Source organism: Chiloscyllium plagiosum, unplaced genomic scaffold (genome assembly GCF_037043375.1).
Source record: "Chiloscyllium plagiosum isolate Xiang-an unplaced genomic scaffold, Cpla_swu_hap1 HiC_scaffold_7, whole genome shotgun sequence".
Taxonomy (NCBI): domain Eukaryota; kingdom Metazoa; phylum Chordata; class Chondrichthyes; order Orectolobiformes; family Hemiscylliidae; genus Chiloscyllium; species Chiloscyllium plagiosum.
Window position 1 is genome coordinate 12306419 of NW_028270145.1, and position 12117 is coordinate 12318535.

General features: G+C 40.5%; 1 protein-coding gene and 1 long non-coding RNA gene across 2 annotated transcripts in view; one reads left to right on the forward strand and one right to left on the reverse strand.

The window, feature by feature from the left end:
• LOC122551977 (uncharacterized) overlaps nucleotides 1–12117 on the forward strand; it is a 105680-nt gene that overhangs the window by 57606 nt on the left and 35957 nt on the right. The gene's annotated exons all lie outside the window — the stretch shown is intronic.
• Nucleotides 6352–10774, reverse strand: LOC122551978 (gamma-crystallin M2-like). Its single transcript, XM_043694541.2, has 3 exons — nucleotides 10751–10774; nucleotides 10424–10666; nucleotides 6352–6765 (listed from the first exon to the last, which is right to left on the reverse strand). The coding sequence occupies exons 1-3, from the start codon at nucleotides 10757–10759 to the stop codon at nucleotides 6490–6492; spliced, it is 528 nt and encodes a 175-aa protein (XP_043550476.2). The 5' UTR covers nucleotides 10760–10774; the 3' UTR covers nucleotides 6352–6489.

Below are 12117 nucleotides of genomic sequence, written 5' to 3' on the forward strand. Positions count from 1 at the left end.
GAGGAAAATGAGGGATTTGCAGACATAACATCTGCAACGGGGAAATTGTCAGAGTGTATATTCATGAATGGGGTAACTTGAAAATTTCTAGTTAATCAGGGAGAGCCGACATGGATACATGGTTATGTCTGACAAACCCATTGTTTTTTTTTCAGAGATAACTATGGTAATGGACAGGTGAATGTCTATGGATGTTGTTTATATGGACTTGCAGAATGCATTTGATAAAGTCCCACATAAGAGACTGTTAACTAAGGTAGAAGCCCATGGAACTGAGGGCAAGTTACTGACATGACCCAGAAACTGGTTGAGCGGCAGGCAACAGAAAGTAAGTATTCTGATAATGGGTAGGTACTCAAATTGGCAGGATGTGCCTCAATTATTCAAATTATGTATTAACAACTTGAATAATAGAGTAGAAAGTCACATATCCAAATTTGCTGACGACACAAAGTTAGGCAGCATGGTAGAAAGTGTTGATGATTACGTGAAATAATACACAGTAGGACCTTTTTCTAGCCTTGGAGGCAATACGATGTAGCTTTACAAGAACGAGACCTGGATTTCAGGGGTTAAATTATGAGGAGAGATTGCACATAGTGAGACTGCTTTGCCTGGAATTTAGAATGTTAATTGGTGATCTGAATCAAGTCCCTGTGTCTGTGTGGGTTTCCTCCAGGAGCTTCGGGTTTACTCCCACAACTGAATGATGGCCATGACAAAAAAAAAACATGCAGGCGTTAGAGGGATGGGGTGGAATCCTCTTTGGGAGGGGGCTTGGTGCAGACATGACAAGCTGATTCGCCTGTTTTTGCACTGTTGGGATTCTATTGGGAGGGGGCTTGGTGCAGACATGACGAGCTGATTCGCCTGTTTTTGCACTGTTGGGATTCTATTGTATGATTTTTCTGCGGTTGAGGTTCAAACGTTCCTGCTAACCTGTAATATTTAGGCGCCAGCTCAATGTGTTTGCTGAGTAAGGATCAACGTAAATCAAGTTTATCTCTCCTTGTTGCTTCAGTTTCTCTCATTCCCTCAGCACTGCCCACCTTGACTCCTCCACTCCACAGCAGGCTCCTCTGCTCTGCAAAGGACGAGTTCCAGTAGATTTGATACTTTATTAATTTTGCGAATGACAATGATCCCATTGGAAGTGAGCAAAATGGGGCACTCATCCAGTTCATCAGCAGGTGGCTGTTAGGGATGGCAATGACTAATTGTGGACACAGGGAAATGATGGAGGGAGAAAGAGGTGAAAGCTGAGGGGACAACTTGGAGATGTAGATGAAGAAATCTACCAACAGTAATACAAAGGGTAACATAAGGATAAGCTACCACATCTGTTGCTGTAGCATTGTTGGGATTTCTTCCATTCCTTCGCTGGTGATCTGTGTCTGAACTTTTTCCAGAAGACCAATGAGCTAACTCATTGATCTCATATTCTTGGGGGAGTGGGTTGATGTTGGAATTGTTCAGGAGCAATGGTTGGCAGGTGTAGCTTACTAGTATTTCAAACCAAAAAGGAAAACCTGGACCTAGTCCATTTGGAATCACCACCTCCTCCCCTACCCCCTCCCTATCACCACCATCAATATTAATCATCACCTTCAGTAGAGATTATGAGGCTTAATGATACCTTCCAGGGCATTGAGCTTAAAATTGATGCTGGAACTCCAGTGTCCAGAGTGCTGCACTGTCCTTTGTGAAACAATGTCAATCTCTGTGTTGGACATAGAAAGTCTATTGCCAAAATTCAAAGAGGAATCAAGGATTCCCCCTGCATTCTGGCCAGAATTTATCAACCAACATCACTTAAATACATTTAGTGATCATTATCATACTGTTTTTCTAAACATTTCTAAGAAGGCTGCAAAGCTTGTAGTTCTGTTATTGTGTGGGTGAATGTCAAAGGAATAGACAACATGCTGCTCTCTCAAACAGCTGAACTTTTGTTTCATTTATCATTTCTGTCTATTTGAATGTAATTAAAATTTAAATTGTCCTGACATAGGGGAGAGGAGGTTCTTAGTAATTTGCTCCATGAAAAGTTGAGCATGTAATTACTTTGCACAGATCTCCATCCTAAAGTACCTCACTCGTCAGAAGTTGAATATCATTTAGGCTGTTTAATTGAAGAAGCAAATATTCAAGGCTGCAATTGTTGCTGCGATGCACGCAGTTTTTAATCTGACCCAGTGAAATTATTTCAAGTGAAAAACTGAAAATCAGGCCACAGGAGCTGACAGGCTCTTCCATCACACCAGTAAAATTGCTCTGTCAGTGTTCTTGCCAGAATCTAATATTGCAATACTGCATACTGTGACAGCAAGGTTCCAAGAAGTATATGTTTAATGGAGTTTGGGTTTTGCTTCAGTGATTTGGAGAAGTTATTTGCAATTTAGAAATTCATCCCTGACAATATTACTTCCTGTATATTAATGTAGAAATAAGTCATGCATCATTTTAAAGAGGATGATCATTATTTAAATTTATACATTTTTATTTCAAATCTCCGTGCAGCAAAGTGGATATGACATGCAAGTTTGAAAATTAACATTTGCTGCACACAAATATAAAATTCCATATTTGCCATTCCTACCTGAAACTCTCTCTGATTTCTGCTTGCTTTTGATGCCATTTTATGATAATTTTGATTGAATATTTCGTGATTACTACAATGGATGGAATCTTCCAGTTCCTGAACAATGTGGGTCTTGGTAAGTTATTTGGGAAAATCGGGTGACATTGGTAGAAATGAGATTCTCAACATCAAGAAAAAAAAATCCAGTTCAGATTTTGAACAGTGAAATGAGAATTTCATTCATGAGCAGTGAGAGAACTGATCACATCCATTTGCAAGCATTAGCATGCTATTATTTCCTAATCATTCTTCACTTATATAGAGTTTCCTTTTCTCTCAGCTATTGGGCAGAAACTAGATGGTGACAATTCTTGACATGCAAGTCAGAGTACCTGATAACTCCAGCTTGCCCCTTGCTCCTCCAGGCATTTATCTTAGACAGCACACCCCAAACTCTCAGAACATTTGCCTTGGACTACCCTCAAATTGAGTTAACAGAGGTAAATATTGAAGATATATCAGCATTACCACACCTTCATGGCTCATCTCTGATGCTGTTGTAATGCATTTGTGCAGTTCAATGCTTCACTTTGGAGTGAGTTACCTTCAGTGTAAAGTTGTCGCCATGACACTTCAGGCATTGAGATAAGCACCTATTTTCTGAATTCGACCAGGGTACACATCAGGGCTCCTCACCATTGCGTTCACTCACTTTGTGCTGACTTGGATGTTTACAACATCATTGCTTTACCTTGCCTTGCCTGTTTGTGCTTTGCTGCCACCGTCTGGGAAGGCTGGCTATACTCTTGTCTTGCCTCGCAATTTAATGCAGCTACAAAGCCAAGAAACTTGTCAGCACTCATCAGTCAAGGGGGTGTACATATTTCTATACTGGGCTACATCAATGTCACTCTTGCAATACACGGCAAACACACTCAACTAAATATCTCAATGTCTAACGGATTAGTTCTCAGTCTGGCCGAGGGACACAGCATTCAGTCAGAGGGTGCCAAATCAGTAAATCAAGAGTATTGCCCGCTTTCAATCTTGGGCTTGGATAGAGTTAGTTAGCTATTTGGGGCAGTCAGGGTTGTGGGTATCACTGCAGTCGGGAGAATGGGCCACATTCAGTTCTGTTGAACACCAACCAGTCCCGGGATTTGCAGTAGATCAGTCAGGAAGCCGCACATGGATCAGTCAACAATCGGAACAGTCATCAGTCACGACAATCCATCCAACTTGGTGAGGGAGTTAGGCCACTGTTGGTCATATGGGTCAGCTCAATGAAATTTTCAGGGGTTTATCAGGTGCAACTGCGTGGCTGGGAAATTGAGATAGTCAACTGCGGGGATTGGAAACTGCATGGTGACACACAGAGGGAATAATAATTACAGAGGGGACTAACTCAACATATAAGTGGGGGCACTGGTGGACATGGTTGGATTACTGTTGGAGGAGTAGGGTTAAATGACAGTCATAGCCAAACTCAAGGTGGGGAAGGCTGGGGGTTGGGGACTGGTGGGGGCATGGGCATAGTACATTGCAATAGTTGGAGTGACTAAGCTGTAGGACAGGGCTTGGGGGTGGGGGGGGGGGTGCGGTGGGGGGTTGGTCCAGGAGGGGCAATGTTGGGAGATGAAATGGTAATTCAATGAAATTTGTGAGAAGTGAAAACTCAGGACTGATGGACTTGACAGGGAGACGAGACAACATCAAGATTTGGGGGCATGGTGGGAGGACTTGTTTATCAGGCTGATCTTGCAAACCGCTGTAACAAACCTATCCTGCATTACCTTCTGTACTCATTGCAAATCATAAATGTGCACTGGGAATACAAAGCGGCAGTGAACGCACCTGGAGCAGGTGGAGTAAATATTTCTTTTCTGTCTGGACTTGTGGGCTCTGCATGAGGGTGATGTGAGGGCCATTTGCATTAATCATGTTATAGATTGATGGTCATATGTAAATATGGAACCCTGCATGTGAAATGCCCACAGTGCCCAACTGTGTGGGATACAAATCCTGGAGTTATAGCATTGATCGTTGCAGATTAAAGACAGCTATCCCTGTGAAGCACAAGTAATGAAGGATGATAAGCAAGAATTGTGAAATGTCCACAATTCACAAAGACAATCCAAGGTCTGTCTCATAGGCCATACAAAGGCGCAACAATCCATGTTACTGGAATTAGATTCCAATGCAAAAGGCCCATAATGTAGAATTGCACAGACTTCTTTGTCAGAGGCCTCCTTGTCCCATTATATGGAGGAGTATATTAAACTGTAATGGACCATCAGCCTTACAAGGATAGTTAGTGGGAGACAGGATTGCCCTCTGTAACCCGGGTTAATGATTCCTTTAGCAACCCCCTGGCTGAGTAGGTGCAATGAAACCCATTTTTTTGATCAGGGCCATCATAGTCCAGACACCAAGTGTTGCTGAAGGTGAAATTCCAATGCTTGGATCAGCCTGAGGTGGGCAGACGTTTAGTAAAGCCTGGATCGAACGTACTGCATAACCCTTGCATTTTGCACTCTGAACATGGAGCAGGCAGATCTGGAATGTGATAGTCATTGAACAGCTAGGAGAGCCAAAGCAGACTGCCGAGGACGAAGAGGAGGCATCCAGGAGAAATATCAGATTCGTCATGATAGAGCAGTGCAGCGTGAGGCACAGCAAGCCAGACAGGTTGTAATTGATGCTCAGTTCCAACAGATATGAGCTGGGTGCAGTGATCACTCTTTGACTGACTGTAAATATTTGCACTTGAAAGGCAAGCAGCCTCTGTCTATTTTTGTCTGCTTGTTTTCACTTTGATTTTGCAGTTGCTGAATAAAAGTGAACATTTTCAACCTTTTGAGGGCTTTCAGAATGTGATGGTCCCACATTGAGCAGTGATAAAACGTTGGGCTACAATTGGCATTGGGTAAAGAGGGGTGCTCCCTCAGGTAAGGGTTCCAATATGAGATGATGCTAAGACCTGCATTAAAAATGACACAAGCGAACCCCAGGAGGTCCCAGCAATGGTGAGTACTTCCACCTCTGATAAAAGGAATGGTATGACAAGTGGGATCCCATAGGCGTATTGGTAAAGAGGTGAGTTTGTGAAGATTGTGTGAGAAATCTTGCTAGTGCTCAAGGAGAGAAACCCTCCAAAATCACCAAAATTGACGCTTAGCTGATTTCTGGTAAAATTCTAATGCCTTGGAATGCCTCGACTTTCCGATTTAACCATGGATTATTTTTATATTTCTGGCACTCTGTACATCATGCAGAGTAATCCCGTTTCCCATGGATTACTGAAATACCACATTGTCAACAGCCTTTCAGTTACTAATAGGTTCCAGATTTAACACACTGTACAGTTAAATAAAACCTGCTGCATTTTGACAGTGGATATGTAATTAATGTAAACACCAGATTTCTTATTTTGAATAGCTTAAATATATGGCTTTTGTTGTGAAACATGGATATTTTTAGATCCTCAGTAACTTTGTGAGATCACGTTTGAATGTGTATTTTTAGAAACTGGAGCAGTGTTTGACTTCTTGTCTCAAGCCGTTGGTGATAATAGTTTGCCAAGTACCTTGGGATATTAAACTTCTGTGACAAGAAATGAAGCTATCGTTACTCTATGAATTTAAATGTTAAAAATGACAAGGGGAATTTTATTCAGTTTGAAAGGTTTTGAAAACTTATTTTTCATTTGGCAATAAGTAATTAAAAAAAAGACAGAACAGCTTCTTTGAAGTAATGTTTGAAAGGAAATAATGCCTCCCAATTTAATGTGCTGATTTTCAGCCAGAATAACTTACAAGCTAAATGGTATGTACAAGAAAAGGCTTGGACTGCAATTTAAATGTGGGGAAGCAATTTTTATTTTTGACCAATTTTTCTTGAAATTTTTCTTAAATATCCACAACCCGACGGAAAGAGCCGACAGTAGCTACAGTGGCGCCCCAGTCACTGTATCTCCTGTATTCACCAGGCCTCATGAAGTACTGTCGCCCTCTGTAGTTGGGATGTTCATAGAAGATCCAGTAACCGTCCATCACATGGCAGGAGTGGATGTCACGGTAACGGAAACGATCGTAGACAGATGGACAGTCATCCATGAATTCCATCATCTGTCCTCCAAAGTCAGGCCTCTCGTAAATCTTCATTCTGTATGAAGCCCCACTTGCCTGTGAGATGAAGCATTTTATTGTTTAACCAGATAAATCTAACACAAATTTATCCGCACTGGAATTCATCATTCTTGAATCAGGCATATTAAATCAATACAAATAATACACAGATAGGGTAAATAGATAGGGTCTTTTCACTGGAGGTGGGGGAGTCTAGAACAAGAGCATAGGTTTAGGTGAGAGGGGAAAGATTTCAAAGGGAACTAAGGGGCAACTTTTTCACGCAGAGGGTGATGTGTGTATGGAATGAGCTGCCAGAGGAGGTGGTGGTACAATTGCAACATTTAAAAGGCATCTGGATGGGTATATGAATAGGAAGGATTTAGAGGAATATGGGCCAAGTGCTGGGAAATGGGACTAGATTAGATTGGGTTATCTGGTCGGCATGGACGTGTTGGACCAAAGAGTCTGTTTCCGTGCTGTACATCTCTATGACTCTATGACTCAATGATCACCAAAAGTATCTTGCATTAATGAACTGAAAGGACCCTGAGAGACATTAAATGGATAACAAAGTTGACTCTGCTGTACTTCTAAATTGCATTTAGAGAAGAATGAATTTATTTATTCATTTTGGTATCCATTACCTCTTCTTCATACCTTGAAACAACGTCTCTCATGCGATTTTGCTCCAGAACCAATGAGCATCCTTCAATATCTGGACTGAGCAATGAGATATTTATGTGGGAACCTAATAACTTCACTAGATTAGTGGCACCATAAAAATTGAGCTTCATGCTACAATCCTATATTCACACAGATATTCTGACTGTACTAAAAAATTATGAAAAGGAGGAATCCCAGCCAATATTTTCTCTGTCTCTCTCTCCCAAGGACCAGGTTCTCTCTAACTGAGATCAGCTGATTCCGCACCGAGTGAAGATTTATGCAGAGTAAGTAAAACATGAGGGTAGCATGGTGGCTCCATGGTCAATACTGCTGCCTCACAGCACCAGGGACCCAGGTTAGATTCCACCCTCAGGCAACTGTCTGTGTGGAGTTTGCACATTCTCCCCATGTCTGCATGGGTTTCCTTCAGGTGCTACAGTTAGTCCAAAGGTGTGCAGGTTAGGTGGATTGGCCATGCTAAATGGCCCGTATTGTCCGGGGGTGTGCAGGCTAGGTGGGTAAGCCATGGGAAATGCAGGGTTACACGGATAGGGTAGCTGGGTGGGTCTGAGTGGGATGCTCTTCAAAGGGCTGGTGTGGATTCGATGGGCCAAATGGCCTTCTTCCACACTGTAGATAGTCTATCATTCTTGACAACACAGAAACTATCCATCCTTTTTGAAATAGATGCTTAATTAGTCCCATTTCCCTGCTCTTTTCTCACAACACTGCAGTTCTTTGTATTTATGTTCAAATGTTCAAGCAAGTAATTTGGACTTGAGTATCAAAATAGTGAGTATTAAAATATGTGGATGATAGCAAAACAACTTACAGGGGAGTGCAATTTACACAGAGAAGGACAACGACAAAGTAAGGTGAGACTTTAATACACTTATAGAACATACATACAATTGGCAAATTAATTTTGATTCTTTAAAAACCAAAATTAGATTAGACAGCTCTTGATTGGACACCATAACAAAAATGCAAACTAACGATTAATGAAAACTTCTTAAATGGGGAATAGAAACTTACTAAATTAAAAAGACATTATCCAAGGTGATGATGTATTTCAACCCGTGCAGTGCACACACCTCTCTGAAGACCTTGATCGTATTGGTGGACACCATCTGCTCCCTCTCATAGATACTTGAGCACACACATAACCATGAAAGAGGGGCCAGACAGTCAGGTCCAATGATTCCCTGCCACAGCCTACTGGCTGGCCCTGTTAATGGCCACTTTAGGAGCAGAGCCCCAAGCACACCCTCAGACATGTTCACCTATCCCCTACACATGGTGCCCATAGATCACGAGGAATGTTGCTGAAGTGTAAACAGAAATTGAGGAGCAGCTCCTTCAAAAAAACTGAAGGGAGGCTGCAAATGGATACAGTCAATGTAAGTATACTTGAGTGTTGAAGTTTTTTCATTTTGTAGGGTGAATAAGGGAGCCCCTTACTCCTTGTGAAGTGAATGTCTATGTGTGACAGAGGGATACTGGAAGTACAGATGTAACAATTTGCTAAAGATAACAAAATGTAGACAAAGTATTGGGCATGTTCCCAGTGGGAAAGAATTGAAAAGCAAAGACGTTATATTAAATTTATGCTGAATCTTGAAGAGATCATACTGCTATGAACATTTCTGTCTCCATTTTATAAAAAAGAGAAAAAGACAATAAAGTTGATACCAGAACTGAGCTGTAATGTCTTTCAGGACAGGTGAGAAGGCTGTTGCTTCTGAAAAAACAAACAGTAATAGTGGTCTTTAATCTTACAAAATGTTAGATAAAGAGATGTTTCCAAGTGAGGAGCTAACAAAAAATATCCCAGATGACCCAACAGGAATTCAAGTGGAACTTCTTTACATTGAAAGCTGTTAAAACATGGAACTCACTACTGGACGGAAAAGTTGAACCAAAAGGATACACACATAAAAGAGGAAGTTAGGTTAACATGAGAGAAAAGGAATAGGAGGACATAGAGTTGAATGAAGAAGGACTTGGGGACAAGGCTTATACAGATTATTAGCATCAGCACGAACATCTTGAACTGAAGGGCCTGTTTTTGTATTGTAGATATTTTGTTATACTGTGTACTATTACACTATTTATCCAATACCCACAAAGTCGAATCGACTTTCACCATCTTTTTAAGTGAGGCTTCTGGACTTCAAGAACTCCTACATTAAAAATAGTTCTCTATATATCCTTTCTGGAATCTTTGTCCATTATTTTAAATTTGCGTCCTCTGTTACTGACTACTCCATCTGTGCAAACAACTGGTTCATTTTTAATTATCAAAACCCATCATAACTTTGAATTCCACAATTAAGTCTCCCCTCAACGTTTCAGTTTCGAAGAGAACAATCGCAACCTTTGCTCTTCTCTCCAGAAATCTGGAACTCACCCTTCTTGGTATCATTCTGGAAAATCTGCTTCTTCAAATCTTGGTATCTTTCCTAAATGAGTCAGGATTCATACTCCAAGCTGAGGCATACTCAGTAATTTATAAAGGGAAAAAAGCATGATGGAATTGAACTAGATTTCTCTGATAAGTCTTGCTGAGTTGTTTTGTGATTGGAAGTTGAGATAGAAGCTTAAAATGACAGTAGAGAATTTGGACTCTATTCACCCTCTTTCTTTGTTCATTGATATGTGTGATACGTGATGGTGAGTACGAATGGAACCACAGTAGAAGACTTGGCCCTTTAAGCCTGTTCCACCATTCAATAAGATCATAGCTGATCTGATTTTAACCTCAACTCTACACTCCTGTATATCCCTGATTATCTTTCATCCCCTTGGTAATCAAGAATCTTAAAAAATAATTAAAGGTTCTGCATCCACTGCCATTTCAGGAAGGGAATTCCAAAGAGTCATAACAGTTATATGAAGTGAGAAGATAACAAACCTGTTCATTTTTTATACATTACATAACTTAAAGTTTTACTTTTGTCAATGTGGCAAGAAAGTATACAGATAATCATTAAAAATAACACAACCTAAAAAGATGTAGCTAATTTCAAATGATTGGATCACTTACATAGCTAAAAGTGCGACATGACCTGATGTTGTCATTGAATCCCATCCAGTGCTGGTAGTCAGGGTATTCTCCCCTGGTCAGAACATACTGGTATCCCATGTAATTGGGTCTCTCATACAGCACCCAGCAGCCACTCTCAACACGGATGGAGTTACAGCTGCTGATGTAAGAGTGCAGGTCAGCACAGTCACTACTACACTCATAGCGCTGACCCTGGAAGTTCCTGCCTTCATAAAAGATTACCTGTAGTATTAGAAATCTGTTAGTTAGGCTGGAGCATAACTAATTTTAACAGAAAAAACAACACAACAATACTTCACTTTTTACCTTAACCATTTTGGTAACACTGCCGGAACTAATCTTGTGTACCAGAAGTTGGAGATCATGGCTTTTTATAGATCGAATCTTTGTTATTTCATTAAGGAATTCCAAATCAGCAGATTCCTCCTTGTAATGTCTTGTAGTTTTTGGAGGCACGCATTTGACTAATTGGTGTATCAGGTCTTTGTTCAGTAGATTTACTCTGGCATGTCACAAGTACAATGTATTTTTGATTTCAAAATGAAATATTAAGGATCTTAACTTAGGAATCGTGAAAACTGTTGTGTATCAAGATTAGATGAAGTATAAAAATGATATTTTTTTAAACAAAAGTGGAATATTTGCAATTTTCAAGGAAAGTATCCAATATAGTTTGACACTATTATGCAATGAACAATTTCTGAAGCAACAAATGATGTATTTCACTGTATTACATAGGATTTTACAATACAGAAAACGTCCATTTGCCCAACCATTTTAGCCTGGTGTATAACCTCCATATGAGCCTCCTGCTATCTTACCTTATCATTCTTTTTGCTGTCAGTTCATGGCCTACATGCTTGATTCACGTGCCTGTAATTATATTTCTTTCTTGTGTAACTTCAGGTTTACCGAGCAAAGTCTGTCAAACAGTCACACAAGAATTTGATCCTGATCAGCAATGGCCTCTTCCATTGTGTCTAGTTTTCAGTCCAGGAGAATCACTAACTATCTTGCGTTGTCTGCATTGATATTCTTCTGGAGTAGTGGAAATGTCAAACAGCATGCACAATCATCTGTAGCACCCGAAGGCCATCCAGAATGTAATTGGAAAGATATCACTTTCATATAGCATCACTTGCTAGGAGTCACCCTTTACACTAAGGTGATGTAGATTTATGCCATTGCAAGTCATGGTAAAATTCCTTCAGTGGTTGGAATGGAATAGAGAGATATCTTCAAAACATTACGTGGATCATTTGTGTCAATGTATGCTCCCAGCTTTCCAAGTTGCTTCATTGCTGCCTTGCTGCTAATTTTCTAATCGGAGGGAGTTGGAATTTTCTTGATTGCTCCCTTTTTTTCCAAATCTTCTTTCTTGTCTTTCATGCTGTACTTGAGGGAGTTCCATCTCCAGCTGGCAGTTTCCTTGTTAGAGTCATAGAGTCATACAACATGCAAACAGATCCTATGATCTAATACATCCACGCCGATCTGACATCCCAACCTGACCTAGTTCCAATTGTCAACATTTGGCCCATATCTCTCTAAAACTTTCCTATTCATACTCCCATCAGATACATTTTAAATATTGTACTTGTATCCAATTCCACCACTTCCTCTGGCAGCTCATTTCATATATGCACCACTCTCTCTGTGAAAAATTGACCCCT

Bases quoted from the DNA above. Each gene is read 5' to 3' on its own strand.
- LOC122551978 (XM_043694541.2), bottom strand. The intron at 6,766-10,423 runs GTAAGTGATCCA...TTCATCTCACAG, and splicing joins CATGTCGCACTTTTAGCTAT to GCAAGTGGGGCTTCATACAG.